A 21,119-nucleotide genomic window follows, 5' to 3' on the forward strand; every position below is an offset into this window, starting at 1 on the left:
AGTCCTGCCAATTCTCAGGAAGTGTCCATCCTGATTAGGAAGCAGTTTTTGTTCTCTTTAATACAGCTGATTTGGACATCTCCTTGCAGATGAACCGATTCCAATTAACATTCCCTGTTTAACATTTGAATTAACTCATTTCTAATCTCAGTATTGCCAGGCTTATAGCATATTTTAGTTGTCCATCTTCAATGTCCAAATCTCCAATATCTTAAACATCCCAAGTGGGGCAGCCCTGAATTTTTACACTCAAGACAAATCAAGGTAGAGTACAGTACTTTGGGGAGAAGACTGCACAGCCTTCCTTTCATAGTTTCATAGTTTCATTCAGGGTTGGAAGGGACCACAAGGATCATCTAGTTCCAACCCCCCTGCCATGGGCAGGGACACCCCACACTAGATCAGGCTGGACAGAGCCTCATCCAGCCTGCTCTTAAACACCCCCAGGGACGGGGCCTCGACCACCTCCCTGGACAACCCATTCCAGGGTTTCACCACTCTCATGGTGAAGAACCTCCTCCTCACATCCAGCCTGAATCTCCCCACCTCCAGCTTCATTCCATTCCCCCTAGTCCTATCACTACCTGATATCCTGAGAAGTCCTTCCCCAGCCTTCCTGTAGGCCCCCTTCAGATACTGGAAGGCGACAATTAGGTCACCTCGGAGCCTTCTCTTCTGCAGACTGTACAGCCCCAATTCCTTCAGTCTGTCCTCATAGGAGAGGTGCTCCAGCCCTCTGATCATCCTCGTGGCCCTTCTCTGGACACGTTCCAGCACCTCCACATCCCTCTTGTAATAGGGGCTCCAGAACTGGACACAGTACTCCAGGTGGGGTCTCACCAGGGCTGAGTAGAGGGGGAGGATCACCTCCCTCGACCTGCTAGCCACACTTCTCCTGATGCAGCCCAGGATCTGATTGGCTTTGCGGGCTGCAAGTGCACACTGAGAGCTCATGTTGAGCTTTTTGTCCACCAGCACCCCCAAGTCTCTCTCCTCAGGGCTATCCTCCAGCCAGTCACTGCCCAGCCTGTATTTGTGCCTGGGATTGCCTCGACCCAGATGCAGGACCCTGCACTTGCTCTTATTGAACTTCATGAGGTTGGCCTGTGCCCACCTCTCCAGCCTGTCAAGGTCCCTCTGGATGGCCTCCCTTCCCTCCAGCGTGTCTGCTGCACCACACAGCTTGGTGTCATCAGCAAACTTTCCCTTTGACTCTGTGCAGTGGATACAGAACAAGTCAGCATGATGCCTGCAGTCTGCACAAATGCCTGTGCACTGCAAGGAGCAGATGAAGTGCAGAGGGAAAGAGAAGGGACAGTTAAAGAGCTGAACAGCAGCAGCAAGAACATACAACTGTGCAACCTCCCCAGAACCCACAGTGTATTTGTGTCCTTAGTTATGAATGGCACAGTCTCTAGCCTCTGATTTATGAATGAATATTCTCAGTTCACATTTAGCTCCTCTGAATGTAATTTATTTACAGTGCCCAAGCACCAAAACCACAAACTGTGCTCATGGCAAGGCTTGTTTTGATTTGATGGCACACAAACCAGCCTTGGGATTTATTTCATCCCCGTGAACCCCAGGTAAATACGCTCATACAAAACCAAAGGAGCCAAGTACTCGGCAATGTGTCCGTGGCCGCTGTCAAGCCTTCCCAACGTTGCATTTTTAAAAGCTCCTTGATTGATCACGAGAACCAGAGGCCAGGAGGCAAATTCACTAAGCTGCAGCAATCCAAATGTATTCAGAATGCATAACCATCCATCTCCACCCATTCTGACTATCAGCAGCAGGATGCATTCATTCACATTAAAAAATGGAACCAAAACTTTCTCCATCAGCAGGATTTGTTGTGCTTCACGGAAGGAACGAGGAGGAAAGATTAATCACCGTTTAGCACTGCTTCTGCTGCTGAACAGATAAAGGACAGCTGTAGTTTTTACTAGAATCATACCACAGCAAATTTATTATTTTATCATAAACTTTGTTATTGCTGTTTCATTTAGAAGTCTTAGTCACTGCCTAGGACTCTCATGTGGTACCCAGGGACCACATCAAACAACAACTGCGCTGCAAAGTGCTTCCAGCCAACAAAAGAGATGAGGTAAGAGACAGACTCGGCAAAGGGGCGACTGTGGGATAATGTTTCTACAGGGAACAGTTATCTGTCCTGCTTTCTAATTCTGTAGTGCAGTTTGTTCACTGTGAATTCATTGTTCCATCACTTCTGAGCTGCTGCTGATCTCACATGGTCTCTTCAGTAATCAGTTCTCTAGTTTTTTGCTAGCTGTTTCCTGATTTGGCCACTCCTGAGAGCAAAAATGTTTATTAAACCTCAGAAATTTTGGTAGTAATAGCAGCAGTTTAGCTTTGGTTTTAACTTGTCCAGAACACAAACATGTGGCTTGTACCTTTGAGGATACTCTCTAAAACTTAACATACTTTAAAAATAGTAATCCTACCCACATATTTCATCAGACCAGTACAAATAACGGTGTAGAATAGAATAGAATAGACCAGGTTGGAAGAGACCTTTGAGATCATTGTGTCCAACCTATAACCCACCACCACCTAATTAACTAAACCATGGCACCAAGCACCCCATTCAGGCTCTTCCTAAACACCTCCAGGGATGGGGACTCCACCACCTCCCTGGGCAGCACATTCCAATGGGCAATCACTCCCTCTAAAACTTCCTCCTAACCTCCAGCCTGAACCTCCCCTGGCACAGCCTGAGACTGTGTCCTCTTGTTCTGGTGCTGGTTGCCTGGGAGAAGAGACCAACCTCTGCCTGTCTACAACCTCCCTTCAGGTAGTTGTAGAGGGCAATAAGGTCTCCCCTGAGCCTCCTCTTCTCCAGGCTAAGCAACCCCAGCTCCCCCAGCCTCTCCTCACAGGGCTGTGTTCCAAACCCCTCACCAACTTTGTTGCCCTTCCCTGGACACCTTCCAGCAAGTCAGCCTCCTTCCTAAACTGAGGGGCCCAGAACTGGACTCAGGACTCAAGGTGTGGCCTAAGCAGTGTAGAGTACAGGGGCAGAATGACCTCCCTGCTCCTGCTGGCCACACTGTTCCTGATGCAGGCCAGGATGCCATTGGCCCTCTTGGCTGCCTGGGCACACTGCAGGGGAGTGACTTACTAACTGATTCAGTGAGAGTCATCTTGCTCAGAAATAGCTATCTCCATATGCAGTTGGATAAACATATGAGGAAGAAACCTACACTCACTATTAGAAGGTTAATTTGGTCACTGGGGATGAGGACACGCTCGCTGCCGTCAGAGCCCACGCAGTGACTCGGTTCAGGAAAAGGAGATTTGGCTCATTTGCACTGATAAGGATGCCTCCACCCTGGAAACAACACTTCTGCAAACAGTGTTGTCTGAAACTGAGGCAGAACATTTAAAGATCAAGAAGGAAAAGAAAAAATGCTGTGGAGCAATCTGTCAAAGGGATTGGAGTCACTGCGATGAAAAAGGATGGGGGAACTTTAGAGCCTGGAAGTTTTTTAGCCTGGTAGCATGGTATTCATAGAATCATAGAATCAATAAGGTTGGAAAAGACCTCAATATCATCAGGTCCAACCTGTCACCCAATACATTATGTCTAACTAAACAATGGCTTCAAATACCACATCCAATCCCTTTTTGAACACCTCCAGGGATGGTGACTCCACCACCTCCCTGGGCAGCACATTCCAATGGCCAACAACTCTTTCTGGGAAGAACTTTCTCCTCACCTCAAGCTTAAACTTCCCCTGGCACAGTTTGAGAGTGTGTCCTCTTGTTCTGTCACAGGTTGCCTGGGAGAAGAGACCAACCCCCACCTGGCTACAACCTCCCTTCAGGGAGTTGTAGACAGTGATAATGTCTCCCCTGAGCCTCCTCTTCTCCAGGCTAAACAACCCCAGCTCCCTCAGCCTCTCCTCATGAATACCACCACAGCTCCTGCACCAAAGCTGTTCATGAAGTAAGTCTCAGCACTATGCAATAGACTCAGTGAGTGTCACAGGGTCTCTGATCTCCCAAGACTTCTTAACCCTGTGGATGAAGAATGATTTTGCAGAAGATTTTGTGGTCTAAGTCAGAGTTACAGAAAAGGTTTTTAGGTACATAGATGGGAAAATGTAGCAAGCTAGGGTGAAAGCCCAATCCTACTCCCTGCTCATTCTGCAAGGCTGGAAACTCTGCCAAAGGCAAGAGGAACAGGGTAGGTAGTGACAGTGAATCTTTGTCCCTTCCGGACGATGAACTGAAGCTCTCGCTGTGCACATGGCTGCGTCTGGAGTGCAAGGAACGCTGCCAGTCAGCCTCCTGGAGCTCTCAGTACAGGAAACCACACTCCTTCCAGTTGATAGCAGAAGTGAGACATTCCAATTTTAGAGAAAGAGTTAAAATCACAGCAGACAGCAGGTACAACAGATACCTGCACACTTTTAATCAAGTGCAAAAAAATGCATGTCTATCACCTACTGCCTGGCAGCCTTGGCATGGCAGGCACTTGGCTTTCAAGCATCAGCTGGCTGAGGATGTCAGAAAACACTCTACCTGACAAGACATCTCTCCTTACAAATCTGGTTTGTGGAGATCTCCCTATGATAGGGAATATGACAGCTCTGAGCAAACCCGGGCCTGGTTGGAAGTGATCAACACTGAAAGCTCCCTTGCCTTTTTTTCCTGGAAGCATAGAAGGACAGAGAGCTGGGGAAAAAATGAGACAGTCTGGCTAGCAAGTGCCTGGGCTGGATTGCCTATTGGTGGCCAGTGCTACCATGCCACTGAGTGGGTATGGTCACAAAGTAGGAGAAGGGCTTTGCTCAGAAATACCACTACATTTCCTCAGAGACCATCTTTTACAAACTGTGCTGATACTGCACCAAACAGATGAATTGTTAGCCAAAGAAGATGAAGTTTGGAGACAACCCAAGGATGATTAATGCCTTCAGAATTACAAACATTTCATCTAAGAGAAATTCTTCAATGACAAAGTTGAGCCAACCTTTTCTTTTATCACAACCATGAGAGCTAAGATTTGTACTGTACTGTGCAGCTGGCATTGCTGCTTCAGAGAACTGAGGATATTTGAGCTGAACTCAGCAGTTGTTGAGGGGGAAATGTCTGAGACTGGTGCCCTAGTGATGAGGTAAAACACTCAGAAAGAACACATGCAAGCCATGGAGGGGGTTTTGTGTCAGATCAGTGCAGGAATTACTAGGTTAGCAGTCACAAGCACAGTACCATGGGCATAAAACTCTGATCTCTCAAGAAGTTTTTAATAGATTCAAGGAATTGCAAGGTATGCAAAGGTCTCTTTCTCAGCACAGCCAAAAGTTGAAATCAATTCACATTTCACTGGCTAAATTTTCACTCAATTTCTAAATAATAACAGCTGCAAGAAGTAATGCTGTTAGTGCACATTCACCCTCAGTTTAGCTCTCTTGACTCCTGTGGTTAGTGAAGAAGAGGTATTAGCTGATTAAGAGAACCTATAGATATAAGTATGATTATTTCACAACAATTTGAAACACAAAAGTCTGGCTTTCATCTCTAGATGGGGCACGAACCAGTACATTAGACAAGCTTTAATTATCCACTTAGAATTACAATTACAGGGATTGTCTCAAGCTGCCAGTCAATGGCATTCAACATTCTTGGTAGAGAACTATTTGCATTCCCTGCATCCAATCATAACATTATACACAAGCTACATCTGCCAAGTTTTCATTATCAGCAGCAGTCTGGAAAAGCACACCCAAAGACTTGGGTAGAAATCCAGTATTTGAACCAAGAGGCCTTCACTAAAGTCTATTAGGAACTCTTCATGTACTCTAGATCAGAAGGTAGCTTTTATAGCAGAACTGGCCCCACTCCAGTATTTGACCTTGGCTGCTGTAAGAGAAATCAGCAATTTCAAGAGGTAAGGAGCTAGCAGCTCTCTATGGAAGCATCCTTACAGAGGCCATGTTCCACTGCTTGCAGACTGTAAGCAGGTATCCACTACAAGAGGTATCTCTCCCATTCTTCCATGCATACAATTGATCTGCTTCACTCAAGACAGGAAACCCAAACACGAAACAATTCCTTTCTACAGAAGAACATATTTCACTCAACATTTGCATTCTGTATTTTGTGTGCTGCCAATACAAATAGCTCTTTCAGTGAGGAAAACCTCAGACAAAACAAACTTAACAGCAATATAGAAACCTGAGTCCAGTGTTTATGGTAACAAAAATCATGCTGCTCCTCAAAATTTGCCTAAGCATTAACCAAGCTTAATGACATATTAAACACCAGTGGCTTCCCTCTTAAACAAAACCCAACAATCCCCTCCCCCCAAAACAACAGAAAAAAGGCCTTCACTTCACACATCTATTAAAAAATTCACACTCTTCCTTTCAAGGATCTTAGGAATCATTCCCAGAGTTCTACCACTGTGTCATGTTGTGCCAGCCACATCACTCAGTTTTACTCTCTTTCTGTTCTGTCACCTGTAAGAGAAGTGTTCTTAGGCTACAGATTGGTTAGCAGCCATTTGTGACATTCTGAAGCCTTGGAGCACAAAGGGCTATGGAAACATTGCTGTGATTGCCTTACATTAAGGATCAACACACAACATCCATGACACTTGGAAAGGAATTTAAAGACTGCAGCCTTACCTCTGAATTTCTCCCTGCACACCTCTGAATTTCTCCCTCCCTCCTCTTTGTCACTGTGTAGGAAATACCCTACAGATGGCACTTGATATTTGATCCTTTATGTAGGTCAGGTTTGTACTGGGGAGCTCTGTGGTAGAGACAGAGGCTCTAAGTCTGCCTTCTCTTTGCTCCATACACACATGCAATACAAGGAACTCAGGTGTGGATGCTTCCCATTTAACTATGGGTGTTTGTATACCTATGCAATGTAACTATAGTTACATTATAGATAGATATACATATATAATATGCATTATATAGTTACATTATATAGTAGTCAAAGGGTCTGCAAATGCCAATGAAAATATTTTGTGAAGGGAGGGCTTAAGGGTTACTCCTGCAAAACAGGTGTTTCTCAATGAGATTTTATGGCCACTAATTCCATGAAACAGAAGTTCTCATTTATGCTTACTGGGAGTTCTACTCAAAACCAACATGTGGCCATGGCACTTTGGGACATGGTTTAATGGCCATGGTGGTCTTAGGCTGACAGTTGGACTCCATGACCTTGGAGGACTTTTCCAGCCAAAACAACTCTATGATATGATACAAGCTGATGATGTGTATTTTGAGGCATATTCTTTCATTTGCTATTCCCTAATCTAATCCCAAAGTCAAACAATTTTTGTGCCTTTTTTGTTTCTCCCCACGGTGGGACAACAATCTGATGCTAAGCATTCCCAATCCATGAAAGATCTCAAGGCAGTGTCCAATTGCCACTCAAGTCTTCAGGATTTCATCACATCCTGTGCAGCTGTAAACTGCTCAATCAATCAGGCACTGAGTATTATACAGTTTCATACTCTTGCCCTTGTTCTGACAGACACATCCCCTTGTGACACAAAACTCACCTTTTCTTTTAAGGTAGGATACAGTTTCCTTCATTACTGGGGGTATTAATTCGCCTTTGTATTTGTCCTTGATACTGTTACAGGAAAAGAGAAAAACAAAGTAATAGCCTTTAGATGACATTTACAGACAAGGAATTCAAGCCAAGACAAAGCAGTCTCAGCAAAAACCTGAGAGACACTGGAAAGGAGATGTTAAAAACCTACAAATGAAGGAGCCTGCGCCTTGGTACCTGCACCAAAACCAAAAGTCCTCCACAACTCCTAACAGGTGCTGAACCAGCCACTGAAACAGGGGACCTGGACCTCTACTCAGAGAGATTCCAGATGCTTTCTTCTTGCCAGCTGCAATGGTTTAGCACAAGAGCTAACCTGCCTGCTCCCCCAACACAGAAGTGTGGGAAACACACACAACTTGGGGTTGAGATAAAAGTTCACTATAACATGAGATATCATAATCACAATTGCCTTAGCTAGTAATCTAATCAATCTAAGAATAGAAGAATTAAGAAGAATAATCTAAGAAGAATAATCTAAGAATAGTAAGAATTAATCTAAGAATGGTTACCTTAACTGAGCCTATTTGCAGACAAAGCACAGTGAAATACAGGGGAAAGACCAGCCTGAAACAGAAAACCAAAACTGGCAGCTACCCAACTGCTGCCCATTCCACTGCCATGCCTGCAGAAAACAACCCAAATCCACACCCAAGAACCCAGAAGCAGCAACTGCAATCTGAACTTCAAGGCCCAGAACAGTTTGCTGCAGACAGCACTTTTTATTGTTTGAAGCTGGCATGACACAGTCTCAAGCTGCACCTGGGGAAGTTTAGGCTCAAGGTGAGGAGAAAGTTCTTCACCGAGAGAGTCATTCGTCATTGGAATGGGCTGCCTGGGGAGGTGGTGGAGTCATTATCCCTGGAGGTGTTCAAGAGGGGATTGAACGTGGCACTTGGTGCCATGGTCTAATCATGGGTCTGTGGTGACAGGTTGGACTCGATGATCCTTGAGGTCTCTTCCAACCTTGGCGATACTGTGATACTGTGATACTGTGACTGCAGCATGGTTATGAATAACAGCAGCAGGTTCAACTCAATCCAGGACACGAGCAAAGCTGTAGAACAGCAACAGCTTTGAGTAACAAAAAAGTGCTGCTATTAACTGTAACTGAAAGGGAGCCAAGGCCAGAGCAGCAGAATGATAGTGAGGACTAACTTTGCCCCAGCCTGAGATTATTGTCACTCCAATTTTGTTCCCTTCACTTGGCACGGCCCAGCAAGGCTGCGCTTAACCACGACGCAGCGATGGGGGTGGCGGCGACTCCGATGGGATTTGGTTGGATGCTGTTGGTGGAACAGGGTTTCAAGACGGCTTAAAGGCAGACAAAGGAGGAGTATGCAGCAAATGCTTCAGAATAAATCTTGATCAAGGGATGCTGCAAGTTTAGGAGCCTTTTATCATGTAGATTTTCCTTTGTCACTTGTCTCTTTTCACGCCACAGTGTATGTATAATTAAAAGGATATTGTACTATTTATGTAGAAGGCAAAGCGAAGCAGTGAGAGTATTAACACTTTGAATGATTCCCAGAAAATGAGATTTCTTTCTCTTTCATGAGGGAACAGTTGAGGCAAAATCAAATATAGAATTTTCTTGATCTAGACAGCAGAAAAAAAAATCTCCAATTATTTTCATTATTATTACTCAAAAAAAAAAGAAAGAAGTAGTCTTTGGCAGCTTATAACTTTAACCAAAGGCATGGTCAGTATCTCCTGAGTACTGTGCTGCAGTTTTACACTGATAAACAACAACTGCTCAGATTTGGTAGTATATTACAAATATTTTTGTATACAATTTCACATTTGATATTTAAAAGGTGATCAGCTCCACTGACAAACTCTAAAGCACCTGCACAAAACAGCACAGAGGTGACTGCATTGTAAGAGGCCTCAAACACTGCAGTTGATCCACAGAAATACATGCAGTGCATCACACAACATCTAAACATAGGTTTAACCTATTGCCTCTAGCTCAGGTCACTCTGGCTGGAAGCCAGGTGCCCTCCAAAGCTGCTCTGTCACTCCTCTACCCAGCTGGGCTGGGGACACAAAATATATTGAAAGGGTCATGGGTCAAGATAGGGCAGGGAGAGATCACTCAGCAATAATCATCATGGTCAGAATAGACTCAGCTTGGCAAAATTAATGTATTGCCAATCAAATTAGAGTAGGGAAATGAGAAAAACACAAATAAATCTGAAGACATCTTACTCTGACCCTTCCCTTCTTCCCAGACTTCCCTTCTAATTCCTCTGCATCCTCCCACTCTGCAGCAGAGGGGGCAAGGGAATGGCTGTGGTGGTCAGTTCCATCACACACCTCAGCCACTCCATCCTCCTCACAGGGAGGACTCACACTGTCCCTGAAGGTGTTTAAGACTTTTGGATGAGGTGCTCAGGGACATGGCCTACCAGTTGTGTACAGGAGCTCTTAGGTTATGGCAAGACTTAATGATCTGAAAATCTGTTACAACCAGGTGATTCTGTGGTTCTTTGCACAGTATGCCCAGCAGAAATCCTCAGTAAAATTATATCCTCCCTACACAGCACTGAACAAGAGAAGGGGCTGGGAGATGATGTCAGTATCAAGGGTGCCAGGGATAACAGGAAAAGCCTGCAGCAGATCAAGATATGGGACACTCTCCTTCCCTCCCCACCATTCCCCATTTCTTTTAGCCTTTCTAACAGGGGAATTATAACAGCCTCCTTCTGTGTCAAACAATTGTGTTTCATGTATTCAGATCAGTAGCCTAAACATTCAGGGCAGCCTTTAGTAAAACTAGTTGTAGGCCTAATTCACTTCAATGGAAACACCATCAGGACTTTAATTTGCTTGGAAGCTGCCACACCTTCATTATGGACACCTGAAGCTCGTGGAACCCATTCTCAGTCCCTCTCTGAAGCTGCACTGATTGGTTTTGCTTCCTGAGAGCTGTTCACTCCAGAGGCACCAAACAGGAACACAGCAGCTTCTCTGAATGTTTTCTAATTATTACTGTTCCCCATACATGTGTATGTCACCTCAGTGCATAAACACCAAACTGATTATTTACAGCACTTGCTCCTGCCAAGCACTAGTTTATCTGTCAGGGAGGTGAGACAAATAACTAGGCTATAATTTGTAATAATATAACCTATATATCATTTGCCTTTTTCTAGGTGAAAAAAGACAGCCACTTCTGCACTTCTGCCATTCCCCACAGGGTTCCTGCTTCCCCTGAAGGAAAGATTCCCAGGACAATAAAAGAAGTCCTCAAGATAAATGGTATTTTAAATTAGAGGAGGATGTTCACTGAAAGTCACGTGCAGAGGCCTGCTCTAGCTCTGCAGCGCTGGAGAAAGCTGGGATGCAGGTTTTCACAGCACTCCACAACGTGGGACATTGTGTTCCCTTTCCTGCACCTGAGGTGACAGAAAACAGTAAGGACATTACTGCAGCTCATGTAAATCAGACCAGCTCAGAGATCAATGAAATGACACCTCTGTCCTCTCTTTGTGGACCCTGTCCAGCACTCTGCATTCTGCTTGCTTTGTTCAGGATGATGTGCTGAGCAGCTGTGCTTTGGGATGGACAATGCAAACTGACGCTGGAGATCAGGCACTCTGAGGGGCAGTTTGAAATGGGAGATCTCTTATTCTTTCTGCTCAGTGCACACAGTGCAGCTCTCTGCAACTGATCCACAGATCCAAATCTTATTGCAACAACATGTCAGGTTCCAGAAGGATCTATCCTGATAGACATAGCAGCCACAAAGAATGAGTGCCCCTCGCTATAGGATGTATGATTAGTTACTGCAACATGTTAGATGCCCAATTACTCACTTCTAGACAGCAGACAGATAGCACGAGAAGGCCTTTACGTGCAGCTCTGAAGTGTCATTAAGTATTCTGGGCTGATAATCTTTCTCTTTCTTTGCTTTTCCTTTCCTTTTCATTTTCCCCCTGCTGAGACATGCTGAGGTTTGGTTTGGAATGCATTCATGCACGCACAGCATGCCCAAGCAGAAAGATTATGACCAAAAGGAAAGCACCCTGAAAGGTTTCTGATAACAATTCAACAAGCAAAAGCTGCAGAGTTGTGGCAATCCTGCACATTTTGCCTGCCCCCTCTCCCCATCCACAGCAACAGATAGAAAACAAAACATTTCCTGTCTCCCCACAACAGAGAGCTCATTTTAGATTTTAAAAACCTATCAGAGACACCAGAACAATGTCAATAGCCAGTCAAGGTCAGCTCGGTGCTGGAGCTCAGCTGTAGCCTTCCCTGATTACAGAGGCAGGCAGGTACAACAACAGGGGTTCAGAGGAGCTTGCTGAACACACAGCACAAGACAATGACACCTCTTGGTCCACACAATCAATTAGCAGCTCTTCCAAAGTGCTGCACATTCATGCAGCTTCTTTCATGCATGTTAACTGCACTCATCTGATCAACACAAGCAGAGGGTCCTCCAATTTTTTCCTTGCCTTTTGTAACATAAAATCTTTCCTAGTGGGTTTTAGCATAAAGATTTTGGTTTTCACCCCGGCATGCAGTATAAACTGGCAAAGACAGATTCCAAGTAGCCAGTTTCTGCTGCTCTACATTTTATGTGTGAAGGTAGCATTACTGGAAGAGCAGAAGAATAGTGCTTCTGTATCATCACAATACAGTATCACAGTATCACTAAGGTTGGAAGAGACCTCAGAGATCATCAAGTCCAACCTGTCACCACAGACCTCATGACTAGACCATGGCACCAAGTGCCACATCCAATCCCCTCTTGAACACCTCCAGGGATGGGGACTCCACCACCTCCCCAGGCAGCCCACTCCAATGGGCAATCACTCTCTCAGTGAAGAACTTTCTCCTCACCTCCAGCCTAAACCTCCCCTGGCACAGCTTGAGACTGTGTCCTCTTGTTCTGGTGCTGGCTGCCTGGGAGAAGGGACCAACCCCTTCCTGGCTACAACCACCTTTCAGCTAGTTGTAGAGAGCAATGAGGTGTCCCCTGAGCCTCCTCTTCTCCAGGCTAAGCAACCCCAGCTCCCTCAGCCTCTCCTCACAGGGCTGTGCCCAAGGCCTCTCCCCAGCCTTGTTGCTCTTCTCTGGACATGTTCAAGTATCTCGATGTCCTTCTTAAACTGAGGGGCCCAGAACTGGACACAGGACTCAAGGTGTGGCCTAACCAGTGCAGTGTACAGGGGCAGAATGACCTCCCTGCTCCTGCTGGCCACACTATTCCTGATGCAGGCCAGCAGTGACATAAGAAAGAAACGTTTTGAACTAACTCCATAACAAGTCCTTCAGCTCACTTCTACATTAAACCAAAGTCAGTCTGGATTACACTTCAAAGAATTCTACTCCAAACTCTCACCCACTGTCCATGATGGTAAAATGCCATGTTGCATTATGGAAATTTGAAAATCTGACTCTACAAGGTTAAAAATCTCTTGATGACTGAACAGATTGCTCCAGGAGACCCATTCATCAGTGCCTAGATGTAAACTTCCTTCGGCTTTGAGCTTCGTTTTGCTGTGCTAACAAAATGGTTTCCCCCTGCCTGATGGACAAAAGTGAGGTATTTTGAACCAATGCTTAGTCACTTCTTACTCTTACAGTTTTTAATTGCAGTTCTGGAAAGCAAAGGTGTTAACCAATATAAACTGAGAAAGAAAGCTACATGAGAAAGTGTTACCAGAGGGAGCACTGCCTGCTCCTTTCAGGAAGGTGCATTTGAAAGGCTGCAGCTTTATCACCTTCCAGAGCCAGAAGTCACTGGGATACCATTATCAAACACCTTAGCAAAACTATGTCACCTATGAGGGCTTTGAACAAATCCCATTCGCCACCCTTTTACAGGTTGAATAAAAATCCTTATCCCAGAAGTCCTGAATCTGTTGAAACCTCAAGCCTACAGCCAAAGACAGCACATTTTCTTCCCTAACTAAGGAAATACACAGCACACACTCCCATAAGCCTGGAGAAAACAGATCAGTCTCCCTGTACCTCTCTTCCTTTCAAGGGAAAGCCTCACCTAGAAGACAACTTCAAACCTGCCTCACCATTTTGCCATTACAGCCCATAGAGAGCATTAAAAGAGAGGATATTAGCAAAGGCAATTAATTCATGATAAAAAGTAGTTGATACTTTTTGGGGGGTTCAGCTTTTAAAAGCTCCCAACCTGTATCTTTCCCTCTCCTCCATTAACTTTACCTTTCTTCACGCAGTGTAAATTAATTCCTTTATCTCTATTGAGAAGTTGAAGGGGGCCTGTTTAACTGTAAGTTTTAAGTGGTAATGGCACAACATCTCTTCTGCAAGAGGAAATCTGGACAAGGGGGGGCAAGGAGAAGGAACAAATATCTCCATGTATGCCCATTTTGGACATCTGAGTGCTGTGAACTGCACCCACACATGGAAGGCATCTGTCTGTCAGCATCTCCATTGCTTGCACTAAATCTCTTGGTCAAAAATGGTAGCAATGCCTTGTCTAGTGTTTCTCCACCCACAGATCTCCAAAACCAAGCTCTTCATGAAGTAGTCACCCCTTTTATACTTAGATTTGCCTAAGGCGTGTGGCAAGGACATGATTTGATGACACTAACACAGATGGAACGTGGCAGATCCTGGAAGAGTGACCACCACACCTTCACCATGTGCAGGCCAGTGAAAAACAAGGTTTACTGTTCAGGCACAGCCAGAGAAATAAAATATGACTAGCAGATGGCAAGAGTGGCACACAACATGCTGTCTGATTGCATAAGTCTGCAAGAAGTTTGACAGAGCTACTTGAATAGTCAAGCTGGGCTGGAGGTGACAGTGTGCCTGCAATGAGTCCTGGCTTTACTATCATAGTATCATAGTTTCATTCAGGGTTGGAAGGGACCACAAGGATCATCTAGTTCCAAACCCCCTGCCATGGGCAGGGACACCCCACACTAGATCAGCCTGCCCAGAGCCTCAGCCAGCCTGGGCTTAAACACCTCCAGGGACGAGGCCTCGACCACCTCCCTGGACAACCCATTCCAGGGCTTCACCACTCTCATGGGGAAGAACTTCCTCCTCACCTCCAGCCTGAATCTCCCCACCTCCAGCTTCATTCCATTCCCCCTAGTCCTATCACTGCCTGAGATCCTGAGAAGTCCTTCCCCAGCCTTCCTGTAGGCCCCTTCAGATACTGGAAGGCCACAATTAGGTCACCTCAGAGCCTTCTCTTCTGGAGACTGAACAGCCCCAACTCCTTCAGTCTGTCCTCACAGGAGAGGTGCTCCAGCCCTCTGACCATCCTTGTGGCCCTTCTCTGGACACGTTCCAGCAGCATTATGGCAGCAGTGGCATAAAACATTGTCTTTTTTAATCACCTACTGATATCACCCAGATATTCTCTGAATTAGGGAAGCCAGTTAGCCATGTTTCAAGCATTAGGTTGAACTCTAAAGAGGTATCATAAAAGTTAATGTCAGAGTAGCTCCTGCACAATAGATACTGATTGTACTAATTTCAGGCCTTCCACAGAGGAATACTGCTTAACATTCAACCAGGGGAAAATGATATTATATATCTCATTTACAGCTGAATCATTAGGACCAGAAAAGTAGAGTGAGGGTGGGAGGAGATTCAACACATGCCTACATTGCCTTTGCTGAATGTGACCAATATTCCTTAGCTGATCTGGGGAAGGACGCCACAGGAAGATGACAGGAATGAGCGTGGGCAGGAAGCTAGGAGGTTTTGTGGGTTTGTTATTTCTGTTCTGTGGAGGCTTCTTTCCTTAACCAAAATTCAATCTAGCAAGTACTACTGCCATCCCCTTCCTGGTGTAAAGTAAATTGTTTTTTCTACCACACACAGCGCTGTAATCTGTGGAAACAGCTGCCAGGGCATTTCTGGAAGAGAGTGATTTCATTCATTTCATAAAGCCCTCATCAGAGCAATATGTGAGCAACAAACCAACAATACATAAAGGCTCAACCATCCATTTGAGCAGCCATTTTGGAAACTGAAGCTTTGCTTTTGGCCTTCGCTATCCACCATCTAAGTCTCTCAAAACCATTTTCACACTGCCAGCATCCAGCAGGCAACACTTTAGGCTGGGGCTCTGTCACATATGAACAAACTTCTGAGCAGTGGGAGAAAAGCTGTTGTAGCAGTTTGGGCTGAGTGCCCCCCTGCTGCTGCCACATCAGACACACCTCCAGTGTCCCGAGGGTCCAGCCTAGTGGGTGGGCACAGGAAGCTGTGTGTTTCATCCCATAATGTCCTGCTCCCTCTAAATCTACCTGCAGAGTCCTGCACTTCCTCTTTCTTCCCTCACCGCTCCTATGGAGATGCTCCCTATCAGGTAATGGAGAGGGAGCCATCTTCAAGGTCTCTTGGGGCCTGGCTAGGCCTAATGCCTGGAGGAGAAGAGGGAAGGGCAATCTCAGATCTGGCCAGCTGAGATTAGCCTAACAGTGGAGGAGAAAGAGCCCTGGGGGTTTTGGGTGTACCCTCAGGTGGGGAAAAAAGAGGAGTGCTGGGAGGCTCCTGGGTATGCTTTGGGATCTCTTTGGTCACTGTGCTTGTGGTTCTCTCACTCACTGCTTTTCCATTAAACTTTCCACCACTTCTGCAATCTGTTTTGTGAGTCTCATTTTTTGCCCTGGTGGGAGGTAGGGAAGGATCAGCCCTTCAACCCACCACAGCTGTGCAGCCAGACCATTGCTAACTAATTGGAGAAGAGGGGCCTCAGAGGAGACCTCATTGCTCTCTACAACCACCTGGAACGTGTTTGTAGCCAGGAAGGGGTTGGTCTCTTCTCCCAGGCAACCAGCACCAGAACAAGAGGACACAGTCTCAAGCTGTGCCAGGGGAAGTTTAGGCTCAAGGTGAGGAGAAAGTTCTTCACCGAGAGAGTCATTCGCCATTGGGATGTGCTGCCCAGGGAGGTGGTGGAGTCACCATCCCTGGAGGTGCTCAAGAGGAGATTGGACGTCGCAGTTGGTGCCATGGTCTAGTCATGAGGTCTGTGGTGACAGATTGGACCTGATAATCTTTAAGATCTCTTCCCACCTTAGTGATACTGTGATACTGTAAACATGAGGACCAAGAAGGTCACTGGCACTGCAAGACCTGTCCTGCATTCACAAAAACTATTGCCTAGCCTCACAGCTGTGTGGCCTTCAGAAAGAATGAGAAACCAAACCTATAATAGAAACAACATCTGCATTCTGTCTGGCGAGGCTGCAGGGCAGAGAAACCTTGTACTTTAAGAAGTCTCATGGCTTACTATTGCAGGCTGACTCCAAATTGCTGGGTAGGTAGGGGTGGCCGTGGCGGGGGAACCTTCACCACAGGTGGCAGCTCTCCCTTCTGTTTCCTCCGAAGGTTTTCATCATGTCTGCAAAGACCAAGAAATCATTGATTTTCTGTTCACCATGGCTGACAGACTGTACATTTGAACAGCCAGCAGTACTGCTCCTGAAGCTGATCTCTCCTGATAATACTTTAAATGCTGCAAGTCTTAAAAAATGTATTTAATTTAAACATTAGGGAAATTGTTAAGTAGCATCTGGGGCAGAACACTTCAGCAAGACACAGGAGGAGCTCTTTTGTTTCAGTCAGTGGAGCATAGTAATAAATGGGTCCAAAAAATAGGAACACACTGCAATTTAACAGCAAAATTCAAACCCATTTGCTACTCAAAAATACAACTTCCACTTCTCTGGCAACCATGCAATGTAATTTATAACCTTAGAGCTGTAAGGTATTTGATGTTATTCCATATTTACACAAAAAGTGTGTAAAAACCCACCAGGCATCAGTAACAGTCATAATCAAAGCTTCCAGTTACTTTCATTCAGCAGTGACATAAAATCACTTCCTGTCAGTACATCAAAGCATTTCCATGTAAAGTGCTGTGTCTAAAAGACTGTTATTGATACTAATACTGGCACTTGACAATTCCAGCCCTATGCATTTCTCTCTGTTTTTCGCTCCTGCCCATTCTCCAGTACCCCTCCCTAGCACATACACACACACACACAATAAAAAAGCAATGGAGCTGCTAACAGGAGATGTACCCATAAAGTTTAAAATCAATCAACACTTAGCTGGCTGGGAATACTTTAAGCAAAAGGAAGTAATTTAATCTGTCACAATATGAGAGTAAGGAGGTCAGGATTTCTTTTTCTGTCCATGGACATTACACACTACTCATAAGCTTATCATGACATATGGATTGGCTCTGCTGTAACACCCACACAGAAACTGCAATCACAATAAGAACGCACTCCACAACTGAGAGGGAGATGTTCCAAACCGGCAGAAAACTATCACAGTATCACTAAGGTTGGAAGAGACCTCGAGGATCATCGAGTCCAACCTGTCACCACAGACCTCATGACTAGACCATGGCACCAAGTGCCACGTCCAATCCCCTCTTCAACACCTCCAGGGATGGTGACTCCACCACCTCCCTGGGCAGCACATTCCAATGGCCAATGACTCTCTCAGTGAAGAACTTTCTCCTCTCCTCCAACCTAAACTTCCCCTGGCACAGCTTGAGACTGTGTCCTCTTGTTCTGGTGCTGGTTGCCTGGGAGAAGAGACCAACCCCTTCCTGGCTACAACCACCTTTCAGGTAGTTGTAGAGGGCAATGAGGTCACCCCTGAGCCTCCTCTTCTCCAGGCTAAACAATCCCAGCTCCCTCAGCCTCTCCTCACAGGGCTGTGCTCAAGGCCTCTCCCCAGCCTTGTTGCCCTTCTCTGGACACCTTCAAGTGTCTCGATGTCCTTCTTAAACTGAGGGGCCCAGAGCTGGACACAGTATTCAAGGTGTGACCTAACCAGTGCAGAGTACAGGGGCACAACGACCTCCCTGCTCCTGCTGGCCACACTAGTCCTAATGCAGGCCAGGATGCCATCGGCCCTCTTGGCCACCTGGGCACACTGCTGGCTCATGTTTAGGCAGCTGTCAATCAGCACCCCCAGGTCCCTCTCTGTTTGGCAGCTCTCCAGCCACTCTGACCCCAGCCTGTAGCACTGCATGAGGTAGCTGTGGCCAAACTGCAGCACCCGGCACTTGGAGTATATCACATTCTCCTCTTTAAGCACCTCCCATGCTTCATCACGTCTTTGATGCAGCTTTCAGAGTGAAATCCAGCCAAGCACTAACAGGTAAATTAGAATTTTAATCACTGAAGAAAGAGAATTAGGTTCTGCTTGGAATACAGTGAACAGGAGGCAACTCTAGGCTGGATGTTAGGAAGACATTGAAACACTTGAATGCGTCCAGAGAAGGGCAACAAGGCTGGGGAGAGGCCTTGAACATAAGCCCTATGAGGAGAGGCTGAGGGAGCTGGGATTGTTTAGCCTGGAGAAGAGGAGGCTCAGGGGTGACCTCATTGCTCTCTACAACTACCTGAAAGGTGGCTGTAGCCAGGAAGGGGTTGGCCTCTTCTCCCAGGCAACCAGCACCAGAACAAGAGGACACAGTCTCAAGCTGCGCCAGGGGAGGTTTAGACTCGAGGTGAGGAGGAAGTTCTTCACCGAGTGAGTCATTCGTCATTGGAACGGGCTGCCCAGGGAGGTGGTTGAGTCATCGACCCTGGAGGCGTTCAGGAGGAGATTGGATGTGGCACTTGGTGCCATGGTCTAGTCATGGGGTCTGTGTTGATAGGTTGGACTCGATGATCCTTGAGGTCCTTTCCAACCTAAGTGATACTGTGATACTGTGAAGAAGTTGTTCATAGAAAGAGTGATTGCCCATTGGAATGTGCTGCCGGGGGAGGTGGTGGAGTCACCATCACTGGAGGTGTTTAGGAAGAGACTGAATGGGGTGCTTGGTGCCATAGTTTAGTTGATCAGATGGTGTTGGGTGATAGGTTGGACTTGATGATCTCAAAGGTCTCTTCCAACCTGGTTAATTCTGTCCTATTCTAAAAGGTGAGATGATGTATTGAAACGTTCCACATACCGGATGACTTCTTGAGGAATGTTCAGCTGGTCGTATTTGAGGTGCTCCCTCAGCTCACTCAGGTAGTTGAGGTAGGTGATCTTTTTCCCAAACTTGTGGCTAAATTAAGAAAAAAAACAAACCCACAAAACAATTGAAAAAACCAGAAATCACAAAGGAGTATCACAGTCAGTGTGGGAGGAACATTTACAAAGGGTTTAGTTTCTATTACAAAAATGTAAGTGTTGATGCAACTCAAAATTAGACTGTAATTGAAGCAGCAGGAGAGTTAAGATGTATTTCATTTCATATGATCAAACATATACAATGCACGCCTGAGAGTCTGATTTGAATAAAAATAACTGAGTTCCATCCCAATGTTTTGTGATTTGCATAGATATGAAAAACACTGCTTTAAAAGCCACTGAAAAGCAGGCTTCATGCAGCATTAGAAAACTCCCCAAAAGCACTGTTAGCCGAGGAGGAAACACTACCTGGCCACCGGAACAAAGCTTGTGCTATCTAGGTACTCCTCCCTACCCAAAGACAAAATAATGGGACTGGAGACACCAACTACAAAGTAATAAGTGATGGGTAAGATTCTCAAAGTGTGGATAGTCCCTTGAATTGTGCTGGAAGGTGTCCAGAGAAGGGCCACAAGGATGATCAGAGGGCTGGAGCACCTATCCTATGAGGACAGACTGAAGGAGTTGGGGCTGTTCAGTCTGGAGAAGAGAAGGCTCCCAGGTGACCTAATTGTGGCCTTCCAGTATCTGAAGGGGGCTACAGGAAGGCTGGGGAGGGACTGCTCAGGATCTCAGGTAGTGATAGGACTAGGGGGAATGGAATGAAACTGGAGGTGGGGAGATTCAGGCTGGATGTAAGGAGGAGGTTCTTCCCCATGAGAGTGGTGAAGCCCTGGAATGGGTTGTCCAGGGAGGTGGTTGAGGCCCCGTCCCTGGGGGTGTTTAAGAGCAGGCTGGCTGAGGCTCTGGCCAGGCTGATGTAGTGTGGGGTGTCCCTGCCCATGGCAGGGGGGTTGGAACTAGATGATCCTTGTGGTCCCTTCCAACCCTGACTGATACTATGATACTACAAATTATTGGACCAACAGCTTTATCTGTTGTGAAAAGGGCTGGATAGCATCCAGGAACAGTAGGGTGTTGCAGTATAGGGTTGGTGTACAGGTGTTCGACCACCCTGAGCACAGCTTCCACAGGACAAGATGTAAGCAGGCAAAGACCTGTGTTATGTTATACAGCAAGGCTCTAGAGTCTGTCAGAAGGCACATCAGTCACATCTTAATTGGTTATTTTCTACCGGCATGTGTGTAATGAAGGCATACAACAAGCTCAAATAACAAAACAATATTTTAACACATCCAACCAAATTCTGCCCAATTCCTTCCTTCAGTCACTAGATGTTTACACTCTTTCCTGAGTCAGTGACTAAACATAACCTTTCAAAGCTACCCAAAACCAGCCCTACGAGATGTAGGGAAAAGACTTCCAAATATGAAGTTTCTCGCTCAAAAGAATAGTGAAGAGGTGATTGGGAACAGTCAGCATGGCTTTGCCAAGGGCAAATCCTGCCTGACCAACCT

At 45.9% G+C, this 21,119-nt stretch overlaps 1 protein-coding gene across 3 annotated transcripts in view; it reads right to left on the bottom strand.

Annotated features, from left to right (window-relative positions):
- ARHGAP8 (Rho GTPase activating protein 8) overlaps positions 1-21,119 on the bottom strand; it is an 82,222-nt gene that overhangs the window by 20,112 nt on the left and 40,991 nt on the right. For all 3 annotated transcript variants that reach the window (XM_068170687.1, XM_068170697.1, XM_068170688.1), the window contains 3 exons: positions 19,538-19,636; positions 16,850-16,960; positions 7,547-7,620 (listed from right to left, as the gene is read on the bottom strand). In XM_068170687.1, coding sequence (XP_068026788.1) covers positions 7,547-7,620; positions 16,850-16,960; positions 19,538-19,636 — 284 coding nt within the window. The remainder of the gene's footprint in view (positions 1-7,546; positions 7,621-16,849; positions 16,961-19,537; positions 19,637-21,119) is intronic.

This window comes from Melanerpes formicivorus, unplaced genomic scaffold (genome assembly GCF_026170545.1).
Source record: "Melanerpes formicivorus ecotype bairdi unplaced genomic scaffold, bMelFor1.0.p_v2 SCAF_3, whole genome shotgun sequence".
Taxonomy (NCBI): domain Eukaryota; kingdom Metazoa; phylum Chordata; class Aves; order Piciformes; family Picidae; genus Melanerpes; species Melanerpes formicivorus.